Source organism: Fusarium mangiferae (assembly GCF_900044065.1).
Source record: "Fusarium mangiferae strain MRC7560 genome assembly, contig: FMAN_scaffold012, whole genome shotgun sequence".
Lineage (NCBI taxonomy): Eukaryota > Fungi > Ascomycota > Sordariomycetes > Hypocreales > Nectriaceae > Fusarium > Fusarium mangiferae.
In genome coordinates, this window is record NW_024573932.1 from 1,136,142 (window position 1) to 1,161,269 (window position 25,128).

The 25,128-nt window shown below is 49.4% G+C and overlaps 10 protein-coding genes across 10 annotated transcripts; 6 read left to right on the forward strand and 4 right to left on the reverse strand.

Annotated features, from left to right (window-relative positions):
* Positions 1 to 1,205: 1,205 nt before the first annotated feature.
* On the reverse strand, positions 1,206 to 1,950 carry FMAN_08123 (putative BET3; the record flags this gene model as incomplete). The annotated part of the gene is made up of 4 exons (XM_041821560.1): positions 1,206 to 1,517; positions 1,568 to 1,790; positions 1,845 to 1,853; positions 1,916 to 1,950. The coding sequence occupies 4 exons, from the start codon at positions 1,948 to 1,950 to the stop codon at positions 1,206 to 1,208; spliced, it is 579 nt and encodes a 192-aa protein (XP_041687328.1).
* Positions 1,951 to 2,377: 427 nt separating this feature from the next.
* On the forward strand, positions 2,378 to 3,590 carry FMAN_08124 (putative U5 snRNP-specific 40 kD protein (novel WD-40 repeat protein); the record flags this gene model as incomplete). The annotated part of the gene is made up of 4 exons (XM_041821561.1): positions 2,378 to 2,509; positions 2,560 to 2,686; positions 2,736 to 3,491; positions 3,541 to 3,590. The coding sequence occupies 4 exons, from the start codon at positions 2,378 to 2,380 to the stop codon at positions 3,588 to 3,590; spliced, it is 1,065 nt and encodes a 354-aa protein (XP_041687329.1).
* A 1,582-nt stretch (positions 3,591 to 5,172) lies between these two features.
* FMAN_08125 (uncharacterized protein) lies at positions 5,173 to 6,528 on the forward strand (the record flags this gene model as incomplete). The annotated part of the gene is made up of 3 exons (XM_041821562.1): positions 5,173 to 5,893; positions 5,949 to 6,253; positions 6,304 to 6,528. 3 exons carry the CDS (start codon positions 5,173 to 5,175, stop codon positions 6,526 to 6,528), a joined length of 1,251 nt encoding a protein of 416 aa, XP_041687330.1.
* Positions 6,529 to 9,011: 2,483 nt separating this feature from the next.
* FMAN_08126 (uncharacterized protein) lies at positions 9,012 to 9,779 on the forward strand (the record flags this gene model as incomplete). Its single annotated transcript, XM_041821563.1, has 3 exons — positions 9,012 to 9,117; positions 9,166 to 9,329; positions 9,378 to 9,779. 3 exons carry the CDS (start codon positions 9,012 to 9,014, stop codon positions 9,777 to 9,779), a joined length of 672 nt encoding a protein of 223 aa, XP_041687331.1.
* A 1,685-nt stretch (positions 9,780 to 11,464) lies between these two features.
* On the reverse strand, positions 11,465 to 12,928 carry FMAN_08127 (uncharacterized protein; the record flags this gene model as incomplete). Its single annotated transcript, XM_041821564.1, has 1 exon — positions 11,465 to 12,928. One exon carries the CDS (start codon positions 12,926 to 12,928, stop codon positions 11,465 to 11,467), a length of 1,464 nt encoding a protein of 487 aa, XP_041687332.1.
* A 1,341-nt stretch (positions 12,929 to 14,269) lies between these two features.
* On the forward strand, positions 14,270 to 16,027 carry FMAN_08128 (uncharacterized protein; the record flags this gene model as incomplete). Its single annotated transcript, XM_041821565.1, has 4 exons — positions 14,270 to 14,320; positions 14,385 to 14,472; positions 14,551 to 14,789; positions 14,849 to 16,027. 4 exons carry the CDS (start codon positions 14,270 to 14,272, stop codon positions 16,025 to 16,027), a joined length of 1,557 nt encoding a protein of 518 aa, XP_041687333.1.
* A 990-nt stretch (positions 16,028 to 17,017) lies between these two features.
* On the forward strand, positions 17,018 to 18,207 carry FMAN_16197 (putative pheromone receptor; the record flags this gene model as incomplete). The annotated part of the gene is made up of 2 exons (XM_041821566.1): positions 17,018 to 17,768; positions 17,816 to 18,207. The coding sequence occupies 2 exons, from the start codon at positions 17,018 to 17,020 to the stop codon at positions 18,205 to 18,207; spliced, it is 1,143 nt and encodes a 380-aa protein (XP_041687334.1).
* Positions 18,208 to 18,736: 529 nt separating this feature from the next.
* Positions 18,737 to 20,931, reverse strand: FMAN_08129 (uncharacterized protein; the record flags this gene model as incomplete). Its single annotated transcript, XM_041821568.1, has 2 exons — positions 18,737 to 20,412; positions 20,472 to 20,931. 2 exons carry the CDS (start codon positions 20,929 to 20,931, stop codon positions 18,737 to 18,739), a joined length of 2,136 nt encoding a protein of 711 aa, XP_041687335.1.
* A 665-nt stretch (positions 20,932 to 21,596) lies between these two features.
* Positions 21,597 to 21,894, reverse strand: FMAN_08130 (putative TOM-6 tom6 protein (translocase of the outer mitochondrial membrane (TOM) complex); the record flags this gene model as incomplete). The annotated part of the gene is made up of 3 exons (XM_041821569.1): positions 21,597 to 21,603; positions 21,657 to 21,706; positions 21,766 to 21,894. 3 exons carry the CDS (start codon positions 21,892 to 21,894, stop codon positions 21,597 to 21,599), a joined length of 186 nt encoding a protein of 61 aa, XP_041687336.1.
* Positions 21,895 to 22,621: 727 nt separating this feature from the next.
* FMAN_08131 (uncharacterized protein) lies at positions 22,622 to 23,468 on the forward strand (the record flags this gene model as incomplete). Its single annotated transcript, XM_041821570.1, has 2 exons — positions 22,622 to 22,940; positions 22,990 to 23,468. 2 exons carry the CDS (start codon positions 22,622 to 22,624, stop codon positions 23,466 to 23,468), a joined length of 798 nt encoding a protein of 265 aa, XP_041687337.1.
* Between the last annotated feature and the right edge of the window lie 1,660 nt (positions 23,469 to 25,128).

The following is a 25,128-nucleotide window of genomic DNA, read 5'->3' on the forward strand; positions in this document are numbered from 1 at the left end:
CAGCTGTAGTGGATGCTCTTCAGGGGCTCTCAACCAAGGTTCGCACGTTAGCGGACCCGAATGATCATAGGTCGCGTCACCCCACACAATGGACCCTTGATCTCAGGGACGCGCCCTGGGGCTAGACGGCCATCCTCGCCATTGGCGCGCTGAGTTTGTCGCGTTACATTCTGGTACGTAAATTTCAGACCAAGGTGCGTAATTTTTGGACTGCTGCTCAAAATGTCGCCAGTCTTGAGACCTCAGGCATGATATCGGAGACATAACGGTAGCCCCTTTGCCTCAGGCACATGTGTTACCGTCATTATGGTCTGAGCCTGTACTCCAGGGAACAAGAAAACTTCTGACGTTTAGCCAGGATGCCAAAATTAATTGGGCGGAAGCCTGCTGAGAATGGCCTGAACTTACCTGAAACTTTTTATTACCCATCTACAGGGCCCTGAGTTTTCTTGCCTCCCTTAGGTACCTCCACTAACAAATCCCGTTTGACTGTCAATTGATCGTCCGTCGTTTCGCGGGGATTTGACGTTATCAATCTACTAAAATGTGCCCCTTGTGGGATGGAGCTTCAACTGTTCAATGTCCGGCGGGGTTGAGATATCTACCGACAATCTACATCGCGTTTGTGGATAGTTGACATTGAGTTTGTGCCATTTGCTGATTAACTCATGATGTAGGTTTGTGGAAGCCGAGAGAAATTAAAAACCAATATCCATGATGCCTCTATAGTAAATGAGACGAGGGCCTGTTTGTCTCGGTGCTCTCGCTTTCATTTATTACTGCAGTTGCTCGTAATAAAACAAACTTCAGCTCGCAATATACCAGCTCTCATTGCCCAGTAAAACGAATGCAAAATGTTTCATCTTAATATTCTAGCTCTATCACTATGGCGTGAGCTCAATCAACCAGCATTTCCAGCCTAGCACGTGGCTGACAGCTGTCTTCCATGGGTATCTACACGTGCCATGATCCCAAGCCAACTCTCGCAAGATTGCTAAAACGAAGTTTGTTCCATAAGTAAGTTTGCTTCCATGCCAATCGTCCTGATCGGCACAATCTCGCCGTCTATGCCGTCAACGATCATTTGGGGGCATCTCCCCCTGAACATCTAGAATTTCTCGTAGCCACCCATCCATCCATCTGTGTCCTGCAATTGCTAAATCGTCATCACATAATCACATTCATAGCTCCCCCTTTTGTATCTCTTAGTCATCCTCAGGGGGCAGTTCGTCGTCGATGTATCGGATTAGCGATACCCTCATCTCTGTGCTGTCATTGCCCCGCAACACGTCACTGACGAAGTGAGCTTCAACTTGCATTTGCACCATTTCCAGAGCTCCTCGTAGCACTCCACACAGAATGTTGGAGTACCAAAGTTGATCTTGCGCTCGGCCATCGTCGGGGAGCTCGACGAAGTCGGCCAAGGGATTCTCTTCAAATACCAGCGAGAACTGGTCATTTTCGCTTGTCCAATTCATCACTTGGGGAGTAATGTTGAGGAATATCTTGAATCCAACCTGGTTCTCTCGTTAGTCATTGTCTGACGCTGCGCATTAAGCCCCCCTACCCTGGAGATCATTTCTGCCGTCTCGCGGAAGTTGGCGCATCGCTTCATGGTGTTGGATTTGGCGAGGTAGTCTTCAATAAGTCGCAGACCAATGTTGTAACCCATCTTGTCGAGTTGCTTGTTCACCTCGGCATAGTCGCTCTCGTAGTCCTTGCATAGCTGTGCGACGATAGTTCCGTAGGTCAAAGTGACGAGCTCAGCGTTGACCTTGTCGATTCGAGTTCTGTTGCTCAGTTAGAGAGACGTGCCGTTGCGATCTCAAGCGGTAATCGCTTACTTCCAAATTCTAGACCCGGGTTAGTCTTTAACAATAATTTGGGGACTGAATAGTTGTCATGATGAACTTACTCCTCGCCCACGCGGGACGCTTTGTTGGCCGCCATTATTGCGGCTGTAAGGGAAGGGTTGTGGTGGAGTTCGAACAGCGACCGAGCTTTACACTCAAGAGGACGTTGGCGAGGAGTGAAAAGATCGTAGAAATGGAAGAGACTCCAATATCATACGCAAACAGAGCTATGTCGATGTAGCTTGAACCAGGGAGGTGAAGCAGTAGCGCCAACACCGCTCTGGAATGTCGGTGCACGGAGGGTTGAAACACCGACCTCAGGAACAATCTTCGGCCCGGCCACCAATCAATAGCAGGAGCTCGATTTACTTTGCATGAAGCCCACCACCGCCGTCGTCGAAAAGTGAAGCAACAGGAAGCTCTAAGCTCACTTGACAACCCTTGAACTCGACAAAAGCTGGCGCATTTACATAATCAGCGTCGCATACGATCGTTATCTTCCTTGATACCCTTTCAACTTCGCCATGTCCTCCGAAAAACGTCCTGCCGATGGGGATCCCAGCTCTTCTCAGTCACTCGTGAAGCGACAAAATGTCAACTCTTCTACGGGCGCTCTTGCGCGTCTGAACGCGTCAAGCAATGCGCTTGTGCAATCTGTACGATGGAAACTGTCTCATTTCTTAGGTCGCTATACTGACTGATGCAGGCACCAAGAACAAGCGGGCTTCAAGCTCCTGTCATGCAACTCTCAGGACACTCGGGCGAGATTTTTGCAGCAAAGTTCGATCCTACAGGCAACCTGATTGCTTCTGGTGGAATGGATAGATCTCTAAGTGAGCCAAGAACAATGCTTCCTGGGCGACAACGAACTGACTTTGGTAGTGCTTTGGAGAACGTATGGCGACTGCGAAAACTACGGAATATTAAATGGTCACCGTGGTGCCATTCTGGACTTACAATGGTCGCGCGACTCGGAAATTCTATACAGTGCCTCGGCCGATATGCACCTTGCGAGCTGGGATTTGACATCGGGCACACGAATCCGTAGATATGTTGGACATGAGGAGGTTATCAACACTGTGGGCATCAGCAGACGAGGAGAGGACATACTTGTCAGTGGTAGCGACGACTCGACAATTGGAATTTGGGACCCCCGATCGAAGAACGCCGTCGACTATATCGATACCATGCTCCCTGTCACCGCTATTGCTGTATCCGAGGCTGGTAACGAGATATACGCAGGCGGCATCGACAACGATATTCGAGTATGGGACTTGCGCAAAAAGTCGGTGATATACTCGATGCTCGGCCATTCAGACACTATCACCTCATTGAGAGTTTCGCCAGATTCTCAGTCACTTGTCTCGTACGCCATGGACTCTACAGTTCGAACATGGGATATCCGACCTTTTGCACCAACAGAACGACAGATTCGAACCTTCGACGGTGCGACGGCGGGCACGGAGAAGAACCTTCTCGGAGCAAGCTGGGACTCAGAAGGCAAGAGAATTGCAGCAGCATCAGGAGATGGAACAGTCATGGTCTGGTCAAGCGAGACAGGCAAGCTCGCTTACAAGCTGCCCGGTCACAAGGGCACAGTCAACTGCGCAGAGTTCTCGCCAAACAAGGAGCCTATTCGTAAGTGTTCTGCTGACCCTTTGCGAGGTGGTGAACTAACAAGTTACAGTACTTTCTGCATCGTCAGACCGCACAATGCTGCTTGGCGAGTTGAAATGAGGAGGATAAGCAATAACTCGATATTTAAATCTACTACCTGTACTCTCCCTGACATATTGAATCACGAGATGCGCGCTCCCGTGTCAGGGCTCAGTATTCTGGTAACCTTTACGCCATTGAGGCTTACCATTGAGGGCGTACCAAGGGAAGGGCATCCCCCTCACCCTCACCGTGGCCGAATAGTGTAGCCGTTAGGATGACGCAGGGAGCTTTGTGTAACTAAGTCTCTCCAATATTGCCAGGGAGCATGAATATTCAATCTGGGGAAGCTCTGGAGACGGCTAGAAAAGCGGATTACAGCATGCACAAAGTTCTTGAGATAACATTGGGAAGGGTGAAGGAGGCGTTTATGGCTTGTATCAAAAGATGAGACATGAGCTAGGGGGCACGCATAGATGTTTATACTATATGTGCAAATAGTCGATTAATAGTAAGCCCTTGAAGAAACAAGCCACATCAAACACGATCAAAACTCGAGGGAGATGTTATCTTCCAATGAAGTCAGTTGTATGTAACCCTTCCTCAGACACTATCCAATGATTGTGAGGTTGCAGCTGCATATAGCCAGAATACTTGGGTTTCAGGTTCATACCCCTGGTTGGCTGTGAGGCGCTCCAAGCAAAATGCGGCGTACTTCAACCCGAGACGTTTAAATGCAACAAGGAAAAAAGGCTCTGGAGACTTATAAGTTCATGTCATAATAGTTGCGGTTTAAGCATAACATAAAGTAGTTGTGAAAATATGTGATAGCATCATCTTGAGCTGAAGGTCGACGGTCGACCTCGAGAGATAAGCCGCATCTCGACTAGCTCTGAAGCTGGTTACCCCTGGATAGAGCTCGGACTGGGTAGTAATTTGTAGATCTCCACCTCCCACGTTTTTCCAACACGCACGGGACGTCCAATCCATTTTGCTAGAGCAACTTATCAACTGTAGCAGGTTAATTTCGTGGAAGCCAACCAAAATCCATCACCGCAAACAGCCGTAAATTGTACAGCACAGTAATCACATCCTCAATCCCTGTTGTTTATGTACATCCTTCACCAGCTGAACCTGGGCTCCTCCTTGGAGAGGGGGGATATCCCTGACGCGGTTTGTCCCTTTCGGAGGACCCGTAGGCTAAGGTTTATGAACATGGGTCCTTGAACCTTTCAGTTCAATCAAGGGGTCGAAAAAGGGAACCTCGTGTGAAAACGACAAGACAAACGACGGGCCATCTGCCCACTAACATAATTAGATCATGACTGAAGCCGGGGCCATTTTTTGCTTTATCGAGGCCTGACCCTCTTTTATTGTCTCTCGCTGCCGTCTTCGTTCGGTCCCTTTTGGCGTTTGTTGTCTCAGAAAAAGTCAAGACAGGTTCTTGAGCCCTTTTTGTTATTTACTTGTTGTATATCTTGTTCCTTCTCTACTAATAATGACCGAGATGGTACAAGTTTTCATGTTGAGCGTGTAGTTTTATCGTATGTTCTTTTTATGTTCTCCCGTGGACTCTGTTGAAAATTCACGATAGCGCCGCCTTAGTCGCTTTTACCTGAGTCGTAACGGATCTATATACTGCCTCGGGTGCCCCCGTCGAAATATGGACTTGAACCGTTCTGACATGGAGAGGCTTCGTGCTGATCTCATACAACGATCAAGGATGGAGCGAGGTGGTAGTCCGAATGGAGGCGACGTCAACCTCGACGTCAATGTTGATGTCGAAGCTCAGCACAGCATACAAGAACCTCGTTCGAGTCCCCCGCCCCTGTCACGGTTGCTGAGTCGGAGAGAACCTGCTTCAATGACGGGACAAGCTCATCTCGCCGAGATCGAGAGCGTCAAGTCTCAAGACTCGAATACGAATCGCCCTGGGGGCTCTCGAAGATTTGCTGTACCAGGGTTCCTGCGAATATGGGGACGTAACAACACCACACCACAATCCGACGATATTCGCATTGCCACAGCTTCTCCCGCGCCGCTTCTACCCATCGCTGAACCTCAGTCGCCGACGAGACCGGATCCTGTGGCTGCACCTTCAGAATCGCATCGATCGCGACATCAACGACGACAACGAAGCCCTCCTCAAGACCCATTGGAAGCACATCTCTCTGAAATCCTGGGTGGATCAACTATTAGAAGGCATCGAAGACGGAGGGAATACCATGAAAGAGAGCGCGATCGCCACAGGTCGCGAAGAAGTCATCAGCGACACCCCAAGTTCTTCCTGGGCTGTATACCATGGGTCCGATCGAGGCGCATGAGAGCACAGATCCTGAGGTGTTTGACTTCAGGTCTGTTTCTTATAATTCTCGTCACAGTCTGTAAGTCACGACCCAATTGTGCCACCTTTGTAATGATGATACTGATCAGGAATAGATCTCGCCCTTTCCATGACACACAAGGTCAACACGCGCGAAATGAACATCATGCTCATTCTTGTCGTCTTGTTCGCCGCCGCCTTCTTCTTCCACGGTCTTATTAGACTGTGTCTCCTAATAATAAAAAGTAATCGCGAAGCCGCTGAGCGGGCAAATCGACCTCCTCGGTATCGCGCGCCTCGATATGCCGTACCTCCTGTTCCCATTCCTGTTGTTCTTGCGCAGGATGAGGAAGCGGTCGGTATGGAGAGTGAAGCGACGAAGACACTACCACCAGCCTATGGGCGATGGCGCGAGACAGTGGTATGTATCTAGCCTGTAACTTTTGGCGGGATGACGCTAATAATTTGCAGCGAGTTGATCCCGATCGTTTGTTCTGGCAGCGCAATGAGGCCGTGGACCTTTCTCAAATAAGACCTAATACTCGAGCTGGTCCCAGGCCACCATCGTATGTGTCTGAAGATGGTATATCATATGTAGTCGAGGCGCAACCTCGATCAACAGCACCTACAACTGAAGTGCCTCTACCAACACATCCATCGGAGCTTGGTAGAGTGGCTAGGGTACCAACAGAGTAGGAATCATCAAGGGACAATTTTCACAGGGCATAATAGCGAGCAATATGCATGGTTTATATGAAAGCGAAGACACATTTGAAGACCCAGAGCTTCTCAGAGGCATTGTCAAATCAGCGTACACGAGTATCTGCAGCATTGATATCACATATTAGCGAAGTTTTGCATGGTATTGCTTTTGAAAGGAATTGAGGTTCAGGTTATGAGATACCAGATACCAGATAGGAAAGGCAATACTATAGGCTTGCTCTCAGGTGAAGTTGCTCGTGCCTGTCTATCGGTAATTAGAGACCCAGTCGCAGTGATACTCAGCAGGTGGTGGTTGCTCAATCTCGCGATCAGGTTATCCCTCTCGTTTGAGCACTGAGCAGGGCGTAATTATCTCGCGGCGAGTCTCGGAAGAGGCGTGGGGTTGCCATGGCCGGGGTTTGACATCACGCGGTTATATCCCATCCCCTGCCAACTGCAGCTGGGCCAGGAAATCAAACTCTCCAAAAGAAGGGTTCAACCAAATTCCAGCTCGGAACAAAGACCGTATTAGAGAGGGCATTCTGTTGGAGCCATCTGCATTTTGCGTTTGCATGATAGGCCAGTTGGAGAATAAGGTTGGTTGTCTGTATCACGTGAACACCTTAAGGTGAATCAGTGCTTCATCAATTCGCTTGGCAGGCACAGCAAGGCCAGATGGGAAAGCATCGCTTCCTCCCTAGTGAACTCCCATTCTTTCCTAAAGCAGAGAGGTTCGAGGTGAGATGTGAAGGGCAAGGATAAGTCCTGATTGGAGCGTAGACTCGACCCCCAGTCAGTGGCTTCTCTGCCCTTTGTCCTTTTAGTTCAGCGCGTTTAGAGCGTGTGTGATGGTAAGCGAGGGTGAAGGGAGATTCTGCATTTGACTGAGTGAGTTTATGAGAATGAATTGATCTTGGACAGTGACTGATTTATGCTTGAGCTACTTTATCTGATGCGTATAATCACAAGTCACGCTCTACACTTATTCAGAGCTCACTCAGGCTTGAGGTTCAGCGACTGTTGCACAGCTATATCCATTCCACCGAGGCAATTCAATATGTACCAACTCCATTTCCCCTCCCCCTCCCTCCCTCTTAAGTTAGTCCGAAAATCCCCCAGTCGCGCCGATGAGTGAGCCAGCCTGAGCAAGCCTGAGTCGAGGTCGCCCCCTCCCCACATCCCAAACATCCACAATCATCATAATGGATCCCGTTTCCGTTCTGATTCGACTCGTTTGTGGGTGGTAACTCGACTTAGGCCTCGTTAGTGTCAGTCTCGGGGGTCGGGGGGTTGTCCAGTCGTATGGTGAAGAAATGGCAGGCAGTGTGTGTCATTCGCTCCTGGCGCTGTGTGTGTGCCCGCGGTTGGGTGCTCCCCTCATTTTGAAAATTTTTTAATTCGAAAAATTATTCCCATTTTCCCATTCCATTTAGGACAAAACAAAGAACCATACATAACGAATACTGTTTCTCTTTGGTGTTGAAGTGCCCTTTTTCGGTGTCTCGATACCTCTCTACCTATTCATTATTTTTGTTCAACAAAATCCACTTATTGGATCATCGTTGTTTTTTACTTTTCCCTTTTCTTACTATACCTACCCATCAAGCTCCCTCCGAGTCCATAAAGGTATGTTGATGCTAGAGCGTGTGTTGCTGCGTTGCGGTTTTTGGTTTTGTGCTGCTGCTGTGTTTTGCTGCCCCTCCTTTGCGCGACAACAACGCCCATATTCGACATGCCTCGCCTATCGCAAATACCGAAATACTTTTGGCCCCCGTTCTCGAATTTATCGAACACATAATCAATATCGAATTTTTGCTGCGATTCAAACCTCGTTTTTTGCTCTCAAATCCGTCGATGCAAGAAATCCCTCGTTTGAAGCTTCGGCCTCACGACAACCCACTTCCAAAAGCCTTCCGTATTTGGCCTCCGTGTACGACCCGATATTCCGGCGCAAGCTCCGGTCTTCAACGGTCCGCATCCGAACTATATCACCTTTTATCTCCCGGTTCTCTCGAGAGCTCTGATCTTGGTGTTGCCCCTCGGCATACTCGAAGTGCGGGGTTGATGATCTGCGATTGTCAGAGCTTATCATATGACTACCAATTGGACAATCACATTGTTCCGACCTTCAGTATTGGAACCGAGTTCAACAAGAGCTGCGGTAGCCTCAACGACATTTGCGACACTACGAAGCTTATGACGACTTGGAATAGCCCCATGTCGCCGTCGACCTTGGGTCCTCGACGCCTTCAAGGGCATATTCGACCTCAACCAATGGACGTATCATCTATCATCCCATGTTGAACAAAGACACGATGGAACATGCCGCTTTGATTTACCCTGGAGTTGCGACAAAATATCCATACTGGCGACTAGGCGACAGCAGATACACAGCAGTAGCAACACCACCACAATGCACAACTAAAAACTGCATTAAATACTGTAACTAACTTTGTTGATTCAGACCTATCTTCAAAATGTCTTCTCTCTCTCGACGTGCTTGCTACAAGTGTGGCAATGTTGGCCACTACGCTGAGGTCTGCTCTTCTGCTGAGCGTCTCTGCTACAACTGCAAGCAGCCTGGTACGTGCCAATGATATGTTGAGACAGACTTGATCTAATTTCCAAAAGGCCACGAGTCCAACGGATGCCCTCTTCCCCGAACCACTGAGGCCAAGCAGTGCTACCACTGCCAGGGTCTTGGTCACGTCCAGGCTGACTGCCCTACCCTCCGCCTGAGCGGTACTGGCACCAGCGGCCGCTGCTACAACTGTGGCCAGCCCGGTCACCTTGCTGTATGCAATGGCATTGCCCTGAATTATGAACATAGCTGACTGTAATAGCGCGCCTGCCCCAACCCTGTTGGTCCTACTATGGGCCGTGGTGCTCCCATGGGCCGTGGTGGCTTCCCTGGTGGTTACGGCCGTGGTGGTTTCGCCGGTGGTCCTCGCCCTGCCACTTGCTACAAGTGTGGTGGTCCCAACCACTTTGCTCGTGATTGCCAGGCTCAGGCCATGAAGTGCTATGCCTGCGGCAAGCTCGGTCACATCTCTCGGGATTGCACTGCTCCTAACGGCGGTCCTCTCAACACTGCTGGCAAGACTTGCTATCAGTGCGGTGAGGCTGGACACATCTCCCGTGACTGCCCTCAGAAGAACGCTCCCGGTGTTGGCGAGATTCCTCAGGAGGTTGATATCAGCAGCGTTCCTGCTCCTCCCGTTGCTTCTATCGCTCCCGTGGCTTAAACAAATCCTGGAGTTAGCTGTTGGTGTATGCCCCTGGTGGCGTATGTCCCAACAGCGGTCCAGGGCGTCGGTCTGGGATGGCCGACACTTTTGCTTTTCAACAGTTGTTCTTTTTGATGCCGACACGTGAACATATCACTACATCCTTACTCTCAAATTATTTCTTTGTTTTGGTTCTTGTTCTTTGATCCGAAGCATGCATTTGCCAGCACCACTTAACTGGCCTCGACTTGCATGGCATTTTCGGTCCGTCCGAATTCATCTTTGAACCTCTTTTTCATCTTTCACTTGAGCGATGCCACATTGTTCCAGCGGTGGCACACAGTCGATGCAGCATCGTTGCTATCACGACCCGCGAGGAAATGTCGGTACTTGACAAGGAAAGATTTCTAGCAACGAATTTCCTTTTTCCAACATTCACCTAGACTTGTTTGCATGGATCCTTGGTTACTAGGGGGTCCCTGAACGGCTTGTCCGTTATCTGGCACCTTTCCTCAGATACAACCTTGGATCATTCACCCAAGGACTACTACTACGATTTGAACGACAGACGCTGTCACGTAGCTCTTAACGACTTTCGAAAATTACGGCACCCTGCGAAGGATATACCCCGCGAGGCGATGTGTTGGTTGTTGAGCTTGGAAAAGAAAAGCGCAGAGACTCAGGCTTTGATCAGTGAAGATGTCCCCGCTAGGATGCGGGTGAGATTAAGCCTCGGGAGAGCTTGTGTTGTCGCCTGGCGGCAGAAAAGACCAGTGGATGCGTGCGTGAGAGTGGTGGGCTGAAGGCCAGATGATCAATGATCATAGGGGATAGGATGCTGTTTCTTGTGGGTAACGGGTTCCTGATTGCGCTGATGCATGAAGGATTCGTTCGATGCGGAAGATGGCATTCTACAGAACGGCAAACAAACAGACAAGCAGCACAGTTTGTGAGGACAGAAGCCTTTGGAGTACTGAGGCTTCCTTACTAATGGCTGTTTGCTTGTGCTCATTGTTTTGGCGTGGCTGATGGATGAGGAGTGGAGGCTGCAGTGGTGGTTAGTGACAGACGCGCAAGATGCGGCGAGAAGAGTTGTAAATGATTTGATACGCACCCATAACCCCCAATGAAGCGAAGTGGCATCAACGAAGCAGAATGTGTGCGGCGAGATGTGTTGATGACTGAAGATTGTATTGTATGAGTATGAGCATGAGTACTACGACTGGCGTTATGTTTATCACGGCAATGCCCTTGTATTGGTACATGGGACAAGAGCATAATGTCTCGGCGTTCGGGATCATCTTTTGGACGGTTGGTACACAATATGTATAACTCGGTAACTAATCCTGTCAGAGTCAGGACTCGACAGGTTGTTTTTGTTAGGTATGGTATGGTATAAGGTATATTGATCTGGCAACGATCAGAGGCATACGCAAGGACAAACTTATCGAAGGCATGGAACGGCAACACTGGTAGGGCTAAGAAGAAGGGAAATTGTCCTTCTAATTAACATTGCTAAAGATTATGAGCATGTATCAACATAATAGGAAAAAAGCGATTGCAGTTCACTGTAGTATTGTTCATCTATTCCCAACGCTTGCAATGAGTTGATCATATGCATTTACCATAAATTATCCAATTACTCCCTTGCCCAATCCATCTAATTTACCCATCAATCATCATTTTCATTGGTATGAGGTCCTCTAATACTGACAAATACCACCAATCTCATCGTCCATGGTCCACGACCCAGCAAGACCTTTAATCTCTACATCCTCCGTCAGACTAACATCATCCTGCAATGTCTTCCCCAAAAAGAAATCGTTCCTCCCCTCCGTCTGCATCTTCCTCTTCATAAACCGCCTCGTCCACTCCTCAACCGCCGGCTCGCCTGTCTCATCCCTCGCCTGCTTCAAGAACGGAATAAGCGCCGTGCCGCCCGTTCCCTTCTGGTTCTCCTTGTTCTTGCGCGATGCGACTGCGAGGTTGAGCTTGTTGCGGGTCACTTCGGGACTGCGGGAGCGGCTGCGCGCGCGGACTTGCTTGGAGGGGTTGATGATGTAGCGTGTCACGATCGCGATGTGCTTGTCGCGGAAGGCGCTTAGCATGGCGAGACAGGCGTCGTAGGCGAGGCAGAGTTGTTTGTCTGAGTGGTGGGATTCGACGTATTCGCGGATGTTGGCGACGTTGGATACGTCGTTGAGGAAGCGGGCGTGAGGACCGGGCATGTAGCGTCTCATCTCCATGATGAAGTTGTGTCGGTTCGCAGCACGGCCTCGATCGCTGTCTGAAGAGGGATCGCGAGACTCGCCTGTCGGACGGTGCTCAATTCCGAGGATGATATCGAAGAATTGGATTAGACTGCTCTGAGCGTTGCTGCCACCGCTGTATTGTCGATATTCCTCAGTGCCAGAACCGTCTTCGTAGATGACACCATTGGGGAGGCCAGCCTCCGCCATGTTCTTGCTCCCAGCAAGGAAGGGTCTAATTCGGTGATAAAAGATGGTAGGATCGCAACTCTCGTGCATCCGCTGAAGAATATTCGTCAAGTCTGTGAGACGCTCTGCGAAAGTGCGCAGACAGCGCGTAACAGCAGTACTGTCTCCATGACGAGCAGCAGCAATAGCCGTCAACATTAAAGGAATAATTGGCGCGCCACGAGCCTCGATAGCAACTGAAACAAGGTAGAACCATGATTCATCAAGAGCTCCAGTATATGTGTTTAGAGTGGCGAGATTCTCAAGGTTATCGATATCCTCGTCAACAAAGAGGGGTTTAAAGTTCCAGAGACAAACAGCCGCATACGTTGCAACAGGCGGCACTTCCAGATGCTCAGAGATCTCCAGTAGCGGAACGGAGATAGATGCAGGAAGTCTATCTGACGGTGAATCACCACCCCAGATATATCCATGGGCCATGAAGCCTAGTAGTGAATAGGCACGTCGCCACTCAGCGTCATGCTCAAGACCGATTGTCGACAGAACTGGCAATCTGTCGATGACACCACGCAGTCTGCGGCTGAGAATAAGAGCCTGGAGGTTTGCGGCGATGGCTTCCCATTTGTTGTAGTATGGATCCGGGAGACGGGTTAAAGGAAGAGTATCCGGGAGGAAGCCGTGAGTTGGCGAGATGCCGTACTCGGCTAGGACTGGGATAGAGGGAAGCATTTTATGTGAATATTCCCTCTAAAAGTTGTTGAAGGTTGTAAAGAGGAGAAGCCACAGGCTGAAACAGAGAATCAGCAGATGCGAAAGAGCCGTGTTCCGGGAACCGGAGACGGAATAGTGGGGCCGCTCCGGAAGGATCAGATCAGAGAAGAAATAACAACGATGCTTTTAAAACTCTGGGGTAGTTGAAGCCAAGGCCGGTAGTTGTGAAATAATGGATATGATGGAGAAACAAAGAAAGAGCCAGCTTAAAAAAATTAGTTCTGGGGATAGACTACAAGGCCTAATAAATGACTCTTCCTATGTTTTCTCGTGCTAGTTTCTGCGGCGAAACGGTCGAGCAGAGAGCATGATTGGCCGATTCGGATGAGTGGACAGTTGCGAGAACCACTGTAAAGAGGGAGGGTTCTAGAACGCCACATGGATGCAGCAAAAAGGTTTAATTAGCGCGCATAATGTGTTTTTCCCTGGTTGTGAACTTGTATGCCAAAGAGGTTGCGGAGAGAACGGGTTGTCTGCGGACGTGAAGCCGGATCTTGCTCCGTCTTCGGCCGATATGATGGTGCTTAGATTTGTAATTTACATTTACATGTGATGTTTTGTGGCTTGGGATTTGAAGTTTTGATAACGTTGATGGGAGGACATTATTAATTGATGTTATTGCGAAGGGTGTTGTTGAGTTAGAGTTGAGTCTCTGAATGGTTGGTTTTCGTTACCCTACAGCTAGAGGGAAATGTCTCGGTTTTATTTCCGGCGCGCAGATCACATTACTAAATAGTATTCGATAACTAGAGTATTTGGCTGTTGGTGGTTAAGTCACCAACGGCCAAGTGGTCATCTTTTCAGATATGTTTCAGTCATGTTGGTGGGAAGTGACAGGCAAATGGCTTCAACCACCCGAAACTTAATCGTTGTGAGACAGAGGTTATCCAGATTATGCACGGCTCCGTTGACGCAGCCTCCTCAGCCTTGCTTAAGGAGTAATTAACTCGGGCAACGTACTAATCAAGGGCCACCAATACCAGAGCTTTCCTCTTCGATATTCAGCGATAGCGAAGACTAACCTGTACTCACCCACCATCTCTCACTACAATTACTTCAGCTGGTGTTGAAGTCTTAAAACCCCCACCCCCACTATCCGCGGCTCGGGTCGATTTTAGGAAGGTGCACGGTACGTACCCCATTACGTCGATTGCATGAGGTCCAACATGGAAGACGCACGAACCACCAACATCGAACCGAGCTATCTCACGACGACCTTCAAGGTCAACCTCAGATGTGAAGAGCTCCATCTTCCTTGATATCTCCATAAAAGACTTGGGTTACTTGGCCAATAACACGATGCCTGTCCAGCAACATGTGCTGAACTGGCTCTACAGCGTTCTCACAAGCGTACGTATCTCCTCCTCCATGCTTCCCCCGCTCGTTCAAAAGAGCTGACTTGAACGCGCTACAGGAATACCACGATGTGAATCGTGCCTACAACGATGTCGCGCAGGCTCTCGACCGATTCCCCTCGCTGTCGCCGCGAACCGATGTGCACAGTACGTTCGCATAGAGCTACCAACCAGCTTGCGCTCTAAACTCCAGCTTTGTCGCATTCGGATATTGACCCTCACCAGCGTTCTCGAATGGCGCCAATGCCTTGTTGCTTCATCTCTCGGGGACTCTCCCTGTTAATTTTCGCGGGACGACGTACCGTTTCCCCATTTCGATATGGGTGCCACACGCTTATCCGCGAGAACCACCCATGATATACGTTGTGCCGACTGAGACCATGATGATTCGGCCGGGACAGCATATCGATCCGCAGGGTCTGGTGTATCATCCATACTTGGTGGGATGGGCTGAATTCTGGGATGTACGTTGCCCCCAAGCCACAACTACATTGTGATGTTTTGTTGCTGACAGAATGATCAGAAATCTAACCTACGGGACTTTCTCAACATCCTAACCGACATCTTCGCAAAAGAACCTCCAGTCGTAGCTCGGCAACCACAGGCCCGACCACCTCCGGCTCAAGCTAATCCGACACCTCCTCCTGTGCCGCCTCTGCCTCCTGGCATAGGATCAACCTCGCGGCCTGCAACACAAGATCCGCATCCCTCAGAACAGCCACGCCCTCCTCCACCACCCCCGAAGGGCCCTCAGACTACATCGCCTGCGCAGACACAATCTCAAAATGGACCGCCTTTACCTCCAATCCCGGGACGCTCCCCGGCGCAGTCCAACCGCATGTCACGGTACGACTCAGCTCCTCCTCTGCCACCTCAAGTTGGAAGTCCAAATGCACAGGACCCAAGATTACCTCGCCCTCAGGACCAGTATGCGACTCGTCATATACCGCCTGCTGGACCGCCAATGGCTGCGCAACCTGGATACATGAACGATACCCAGTCGTTTGCGCCTCCGTCACAACAACAATGGCAAATGCCACCACAGCATCAGCAATATCAACAGCCTCCACAACCTCCGGCATGGACGGCCCAGTCAGCTCCACCACCACAAAGCCCTGCAAAACCACCACCACCTCCTGATCTACTTGATGAGCCATTGGAGTTAAGTTTGCCAAATAGTACCGTAGCGGCTCCTCCTATCCCGCCCAATCCCGAAAAGGATGCGTTGTTGCGACAGTTAGCTCAGACACTGTATTCGATCAGGATGCGCAGCCGGCAGCAGAACGACTCAAGCATGGCTGGTTTGCAGGCACAAAGAACAGCAATGCTGTCAGCGATACCAGCCTTCCAGGCTGAAGGTGGCCAATTGACACAATTGTCCAATGTCTTGACGTCAAACTCTAACATTCTACACGATGCTCTTCACAAAGCGGATGCAGTGATCGAAGGATCCAAGAGCCACCCTGTTCCGGATGTTGATGAGCTCCTTGTAGCTCCCACAGTAGTCGCAAACCAGCTATACACACTAGTGGCAGAGGAGAGAGCTATAGGTGACGCCATATTCATGCTTGGACGGGCTGTCGAGCGCGGCCGCATTACACCAGCAGTTTTTGCCAAGACGACAAGAACTCTTGCTAGAGAATGGTATCTGAAAAAAGCACTTGTGCGAAAGATTGGGCAAGGAATGGGCCTGGCCTCATGACGGGATACCATACGAGATTTGGATTGACGCAGCTCCCTTGCCAAGCGGTGGTTTAGTATTGTTCTTGCAGCTGGCAGCCGGGAAGAGCTCCAGGATTGGCATCGTGCATGGAGTAGCAGTTACGTGGCCAGGCACTGGGCAAACTACGACAAGTAAGAGGCGGATTACAACATACTTTTGAAACGAAGCCAAACGATTGAGTCGACCGGCTAGCTGGATGCTCGTGAAGTCTATCTTGCGATCTCAAGCCATCGATACGGCGAACAGCTCCCGATACGGTTGAGAAAGACTGGGCAGATTAAGAGTCTAACGATCGAGACCAAAGCGGATAGCTAAACTCTTGATATCAGACTGGACCCCATATCAAATCCACTCCCCTTCCCCCCATGCATGACGGCAATTGGCGTGCACGGAGTCAGGAACACAGGGAAAAAGAAACGAATCCGTCGCTTAGACCGTTAGCTCTCGGCCTGTCAAGATATGCACGGATCGATCTCCTGCACCGAACGAGTCTAGCGGGCTCAAAGAACAATACTAAGCCTCAAAACGCCACGAAATGCAAGAACAATACTAAGACCAACCTCACCCCCACCGACCTTGGCATTCTTGGCTGAATGTGATAAGACCCTTTGAATACAAATCCTGTTCCTTGACTACATTCTTCCTTGCCGCTGACAATATCTAATTATTGCTTGCCAAGTTAGCTTAACTGTTTGTTCTTCAAGACCGTTCTCGCCTGGTGTGATCTGTTTAACCATGTTGCCACTTTCTCAATTCTCTTCAGCGTTATACAAAACTTGCCTTCTCACTTCACTTCTCTCTACTCTCTTATATATATCTTGAAGAGCTCAGACCTCTTAGTTCTCCGTTCGCTCGTGAACTATATCCATCCATCTTTGCCACGTTGAGATCCGATTAGCATCTACCAACAACCAACTCCCCTTTCACTTACACTTCACTCCTTTCACTACTACCACTTATCAGATCGCAATGTCGACCTTTGATCCGTTTACGCAGAACGTGACGTTCTTGGCAGCAGATGGAAACACCACCATCAGCATCCCCGTGATGCTTGTTGACGAGATGCGTCGCATGATGGTCAACACCGTCATCAACTATGCCACACAGCTCGGCGCCTGTCTCGTCATGCTCGTCGTTCTCCTCGTCATGGTGCCCTTTTCAAAGTTCAAAAGACCGTTTAACGCTCTTCAGATCCTTAGTCTCGTTATCTGCTCGGTCAGAATGGTTCTGCTTTGTATCTGGAATATCTCCAAGTTTGCCGACTTTTACCCCTTCTGGTCTCATGACTTTAGCCATATTCCTACCAGTGGATATGCACCTGCCATTGCTGCCAATATCATCTCTCTCTTGCTCGTCATCTCGATCGAGACGATGCTCATGAGCCAGGCTTGGACGATGGTTAAGCTGTGGCCGAATCTGTGGAAGTATATCATCGCTGGTCTTTCACTCGTCATTTCTCTTATGACGATTTGTGTGAGGATTGCTTTCACGGCTGTTCAGATAGAGGCGAATCTCGATACCATTCCGCCGTGGCACATGCTCTGGCTCATCAAGTGGACGGTCATCATGAATGTGTCTTCAATCTCATGGTGGTGCGCCATCTTCAACATCAAGCTCATCTGGCATCTCATCTCCAACCGTGGTATTCTGCCATCTTACAAGACACTGAACCCCATGGAGGTCCTCGTCATGACCAACGGTCTCCTGATGATCATCCCAGGTAAGTCCCCCTCCCAACCCCTCGAATTCCCCACTAACCCTCCACAGTCATCTTCGCCTCTCTTGAATGGGCTCACTTCGTCGACTTCGAAGCAGCATCCCTCACCCTCACCTCCGTCGCCGTCATTCTCCCCCTCGGCACCCTCGCCGCACAACGTATCGCCGCCAGCAACGCCAACAGCGCCAACTCATCCGGCGCCTCCAGCGGCATCCGCTACGGCGTCAGCGGGCCCAGCTCCTTCACCGGCTTCAAGGCACCCAGCTTCAGCACTAACCGTAGCGGCGCCACCGACAGACCTCACGTCTCCGTGTACGCCCGCTGTGAGGCAGGGACTTCGTCTCGCGACCACATCAACCCCGAGGATGTTGAGCTCGGCAAGATCGACGGAGACCATGTCCGGGTTGACAAAGCCTTCTTGCAACGTGAAGAGCGGATCTAGGCCACCCTCTTCAATTTCAGATTCCACGAAAAGACTGCTTTTGGTAAATGGTATTACATGTTCATGTTTTCGACCAAAACAAAACTTCTAGCGCGGCGTATCGGCACAAGTTGCTTTCTTCGTTTTACTGCTTTTCTTAGCGAACAGCTTTCATACCCAATGCGGTTGACGATGCTTGAGATAACTCGCATCCTACTTTCTTTAGTTTATGATATCTCTTTTGAATCGATGGCTTTTAATCATGGACGATGCTATCCATGCGTTGCTTCTTTAGTTAAAAGATGGATAAGCGCTCAAGCGCACAATAGCGATGAATACATTCAGATTGCCAACCCTGCCTTGCCCACTGTGATGTCCAGTGTTAGTTTCAGAGTGCTATGTTATCAGCTGCAAGGTAAGACAGTCAGAATGTGATGTGAGTGATTGACACTATATACTGTATAACAGCTACCATCCAAGCCCGAGTCGCACCAAGATAACATAGCCAAGCCTACTCCTTCATCTGGAACTCGTGCGATGAGGCATTTATCTATTCGCTGCGGCCTCCTGAAATCCTTCTGAACTTTTCCTTGCACAAACTAACGAGTCGCTTCAGCTCATTTGCGCGTACCGGTCGAGGTTGCTCCAACTCACAGACTACCTTGGAGACAAATGTGTTGTGCGCGGGTACAGTCTGACGATCATTCTCAAGAAGCTCAACGAGTTCCAGTTCCTTTTCAATGTCGGGCAGAGAGAACCGGTTTGCCGCTCGGGAGAGGGCATACTTGGTGCGAGAGAACCGCCTTTGAGGTTCTGCGAACAAAGGAGGCGGCGCTACACTAAGTCCTGCCTCTCCATCTATGTTGAAGCCTGCCTGGGTGATGGAACTTCTAGGGAGGGACGATGGCTTTCCCAGCGAAAGAGGTGAGATGATTTCGTTGGTGAGGAGAGTTTGACCAAGAACGGGCTGACTGGGGATAGCATCAATTGAATGGGGTGATAGCGGTTCGTTGCTTGCAAACTCAGCAGCCTGACCATCATGCACCACAGTATCATCATCGGAGCCCCTAAGTTGGGATGGGGCGATGTCTCTCGAACTTGTAGTGCTCCATTCTGAGGGTATCCTTCGGTAAGATGTAGAAATCCGTCGAAGGGTGCCCTTGAAGGTCCTCAGAGGACCAACAACAGAACTCTTCCGCTTGTTGATTTTGAACATAGGCTGCTTACCAGTGTCGATTGGATGAGGAGAATCAATTGGAGGAACCTGGCGATCAAGGGACTCAAAAAGGTCGATCTTTTGCTTCAACGGTGAAATGTGTTTCTCTGTGTCACGCCGACCGACAGGAGTTTGTGGACTTTCCACCGTAGCCCGGCTCCCACGAGGAGCATAACTTTTGGACCTGAATTTTGGCGCATTCAATATTTCGGACTCCGAAGAATCGGAATATACCAAAAGAGGATGCTTCGATGGCGAGTTAGGCGCCTTGTTCTTGGTAAGGATTGACTCGCGCCTTTTGGTGTCAAGAGGAGCGACAGGGGCCACTGGCTGATCCTCCAACTGATCAAACTGCTTCCTGAGACTAGAAATCCTAGAACGTGGTAGGCTTGAGCGACTTGGGGTACTTGCTCTCGCAAACCTGAAAGACATGAGACCGCTGTTATTGCTCGCGGATTGGCTGGGAGCATCATGGGATCCACGAGATTTCCTTCGAAGGCTTGAACCTCCTGCAGCGACTGTATTTGACAATGAAGATGCTATCTTGCGAGCATTTCGCACCCAGCCATTCTGCCGGGTTTCGTCGACTTCGTTCTTATCAACAAAAACATCATCACGAGTATCATCAAGCTTGAATCGACTCGTAGATACCGCCTGCACAGATGATGGTGTCATTTCGGTGTACTGAGACTTGATGTAGCTTGGACTCGCATCAGGCGCACTCATGACGAGACTGTTACGCTTGAAAGAGGTCCATGAGTCGTCTGGCCGATTCAAAGGAGATCGCCATGTGCCAAAAGGATCGTCAGAAGCCAGGAGTGTCCGAGGTGAGGGAACAATACGAGACGTGGGCGAGAATGTCTTTGCAACGTGCATTGAATTCGGCGTAGTGGGAACATCGTCTGCTCGTGGTTCTGCGGCTGACCGCCTTGTCTTGACCGATTGCCAACTCTTGGAATGAGCCAGCTTTGATGGCGAACGAGGAATAGAAGTACGGGTGGGACTGGAGGCTTCTATTTCTATCAGACAGTCAATGCTTTCCTACAGAAGATACACCCGAAACACATACGCGCCTGTTGGTCTGCAGCCTCAAACATTATTCGTCTCTCTGCCACAGACTTTTGCCTTGCCTTTAAGTCCGTATTTCTAGTCGAGATCACAGGCGACTGGGCACCAAAAGTTTTTACTCGACGGGTACGAGAGGGTTCTTGGCTTGAAGGAACGAAACGACCAGACGAGACATGGCTAGAACCAGTGGAGCCTCTTTCTCGTCTCTTTGTCGATGAATGAGATGATGGCTTCGAGGCGCTTGATGAAGTTTGCTCAATTGTCGAGGTGACCTTGATGGCAGAAGTGGGCTTCGTCTTTGATGAAGGAAGAGGGGGGCTGCCAACGGAGGAGACTGCTTCAAGAACCTCAAACTTTGAGAGAAGCTGGGCGAACTTGCTGCTGGTCAAGCTGCGGGTATCTGAGCTTTCGGAGACGAACTTGCGTGGTGAATTCTTGCGGGAAGACGAATGCGTGCTCATGTTGGCGGCCTCCAAAGACGGGCGAGGCTGTGATATTGATGAAGATCACGTCTTGATGGTATAATATCACGAGAAAGTGTCGAATGTCGATGCCGTCAAAGTCTGTTCAAAAGATGAGGATGAATCTGCCTGGAATAACATTGTAGAATCGACAGAGATGTCATGAGTTTGGCAGCTGGAGACGGTAAGGCCATGATTGCAGAGGGAAGGAACACCCTCGCCCGATCGCATAAACCGCAAGGAAAGCGCGATACCGACGATGCACATGCCTACCGAGCTACCTAGCACTGGAACCTACGGCAAGGTACATATGCACCGCAAGCCGTATCCTCAGAAATAAATGTCTCCAGTCTGTTGTGGTTAGCATAACAAAGGCGAGTCTTCACAGCATTCGACCTAGCCTTAGGAGCCAAATAGGAGTAGGGGAGACGTCTTATCATTTCCAACCCCAGCCGTAACGGCCATGTCGATTTCTATACAGCCCATATCATAATGCCCAAGTCAGGCACAGGCCAACCTTGAAATCCCATCGTGTCTAAACGTACACTTGACGCCAACTAATGTACAAGTATTTCGATTATGTAGTTCATGAGGGATGCGCAATCCCTACTCATGACTGTTTTCCCGTCCTCCAAATTCTTGATCGCGTATCGTTGCGGCGTCATTTACTGGCTGTCGAGGGATCAGTTCGTGTTCGTCGAGGCTCGCATGCCGGGTCAACTTACGGAGGCAGAAGGATCTCGCCCCAAGAGCTAGACAAGAATGTCACAACAGCCTAATTCCTTCATCAGCACTGGTTCATCTTCAAATTCAAGATCGCAAGACCAAACTTACACCAAAGATGGCAATGCTGCGGACGACAGCGGCGTTGTCGGGAGAGGTAAGAGCGTCATAGGTGGAGCCGATGAAGCCCTTGGGGGCACGGCGACCGCGAGGCTCAACTTGGATGCGCTTGGGAGGCATTGTGATTATATGATCGGGTATACGAGGTTTATGGGTTCGTGATGACTCTAAGTCGAGAGAAGAATCGGGCGCGTGGTTGTCGTTGGTCTGGTCGTCGAATTGGAGCGAAAATTTCCGGTACAGCTCGCAATGAAGCTTTTCCACTGATAGCGCGATAGCGGCTAAAGTCACATGACGCGCGCTTGTGAGATGCAACTTGGAAGTTCAAAGCCTACAGAAAAGATGGAATGCAGTATTATTCCAATCAAGTTCAGTTAGAAGCAGTATTATAGGAAGTCAAACTTATCCCATTTGCTCAAAAGTCTCGACTTGTTATCTCAATCGTACTTGTACTTGTTTATGCTGGTCCAGCTCCTGGGCACTACAAAAACCGAGTACGTACCGAATCCGGCAGTTACCCCACCATGACTGAGTATCGCCAACACCTTCGTCATCTTTATCGCGGCTGCTCTTATTAATTATGCTTGGAACAGTCTCTTTGTCATAACCGCCGTATATAATTCATCAAATCCACCCACAAAGAATTATACCTGTTTTTTAAGACTTCATCCTAATCTCTTGAAGACCCTCTTGATAGTAAATAAGTTTTCGTTCTGGCAAAGACAGAGGCAACAACAGTGCTTCACTTTCACTCTCGGCATTCACCCTTTGTGCTCACTCTTCTTTCATCAACTTACCTTGCACGTATAAACCGAACTTCATCGCGCAAAGGACATAAATATTGAAAATGGAATCCCCAGGCCCCGGTGGCTTCTTGCCAGCACCTGCTGGTGCAAGTCTTCCTTCACCTGCACCCTCATCAGCTTCATCATTCTCAAACATCCAAGGTCTTCCTACACCAAGAACGAAGGCCCTGAAACCCAACTCAAGTAAAGAGTTCATGGTGCGAAGATATGCCGAGGAACAACTTCTACTAGTAACACGGCGATATGTCAAGAAGTTTGGCAATCCAGAACCCGGCGATACAGTGGTGGGATATACTAGATTTGGCGAAGTATGCCGAGATCTCGATAGCATCACCAATATTTTGTGGAAATCAGGCACTCGTAAGTCACTCAAATCCATGGATCGAAGTCTAACACTAATAATGGGCAGCATCCCTCCAAATACCCTTCTTGTTACGTCTCACAAGTGACTTCACACGCTATGTCCGCTCATTCCCTCCCGCACCAAAGGCTTCATTCGCAATACTCCGCAAACTAGACCACTGCTTCGCAAGTCTTCTTTCCGGCCAAGACATCGAAACTCACGAGACATTACCCGGATTTGAGAACGGACTACGCGGTGGCATGACAACGACAGAAATGATTCGGTGCCGAAGTTTAGTTGATCAATGTCGCGTTTTGATGGTGGAAGTCATGCGAGATCCAGCTGAAGAAGACGAAGAGGATGAAGAAGCAGAGACAGATACCGACACAGACGCGGAAGAACCGGGGATCAAGGGATGGGGAGGCGTGGAGGACGATGATGAGATGATGCTCCAGCTTGATGCGGCACGGGTCTTTGAGAAGACAATTGTGCAGCTCAACGAGAGACTCGGTGATCTGGAGCCATTGCAGATGTCTGCTGATTGAGGTGTTCTAAATTCAGAACCGCTATATTCCGGAGATTCAGGTGCCGCGCTGAATGAGCTGAAGTGACTAGTTTCAGGCGTGATCATGCACAGATATGAGCTGAACCGTTAAGCTATTCATCGTGTGGGGTGAGCATTGATCATGGTGCTTGGCTGCAGGACCGTCTTGGGTAATGCTTCACGAAGAGAGATGAACCGGCTCTTCTGTAACATGGGGATATATAGGATTTGATAAGGTTGGTAGATCAGTGGGGGATGAAGTGAATGACACCAGCACAGACAGTTGATTGTCGAGATCACGCATGGTGTTAGATATCCGAGAATCGTGGCAAATCTGCGATGGATCAGCCATCTACAATTAACCACGACTCGAGAATTATTTCTGATCGACTTGCTCAACTACAGTAATAATGAAACAGCCATTTACTTGACTACACGTTGCTGGGCCGTGATCTGTCAATTGAGGCTGTGACTGGCCTCACCTGTCAAATCGTGAAACACATGGCGTCGGAAATTTAATTACCAGTTCTCGACACTACCAAAAAGCCAAGCCTCAGTCAAAACCCCGCTGCTCAATACATTTGACTTTCCGAATCGTAGATCGTCTTAATGATTGACAGTAGCATAAACTCTAACTGATTGTCTCACGGTAGCCGAGATGCACTTTTCTCAAAATGGCAACGAACCATTATGATACAAAGAAGCACCTCTAAAAATACAATGACTGAGATATTCAGTATTGAACTATATGCATAATATCGTGTCTTTATCAGACTGTAGCATGTCCTTGTTAGTCCCTCTTCATCCCTGACACCTCCTTTCTTGAGCCGCGTAGGCTTCTTTTCCTCGTTGGTTAATGATTCTCACGGTTTTGTTTCATGTACCTGCCAAGATCCAAGCACCATCCATGTCCACCACCAGTAACCGCTCACCAAGTCGTTACCTTATTTTCACAAACAATTTCACAGAATTCAAGAGTATTTTCTTCTCGGAGATGAATTTCTTGTCTGGTATGAATGGTCTGGGGTTCATATTGGTCGGCGAAAGCGAAAATGATATCCATATTTTCTCTGACCCCCTGGTTTATTTCCGATGGCACTAGTTAGCCCCGGTTCATACGCTGCCACGCACGTTTTCTGTGAAGAAAGTCATCTTGAGGTTGGTGAGAGTGCATTATCTTGGTCAATGTTAGGCATGAATGCGCTGTACACGACGAACTTGGCACATCGTGGTTGGTAGTGAGTACTACAGAGAGCATCAACTCCAGGCTTGGCTTCTGCAGCTCCATATCAAAGCTCCTCTCAACAACGAATCAACTCCAGAACAAATCTTCAAAACATAGCGTCTTCCAACCCCTGCCCTCTCGTTTTGTGGCGTACCTATCCCGAAGTGCTAGCTCCATTCCCATAAACCCATCACGTCAAACCATCCAGTCATGCTCCTCCCGTCCCTGAACATCACCCGCCCGCCCAGCCTTTGATTCATGCAACACAATTCTACCCCATGTTCTCCGTACCCCTTTGGGCAACTGAGCCCCGAGGTGAACAGGAAACATCCGGTCCTCACATCTCGTTTCTGTCTCCCCTAACATGGAGGACTCCACTCATAAGAGCCGTATATATAGAACAATGCGCATGTAAACTCGTCTTGTCTTCCTCTCC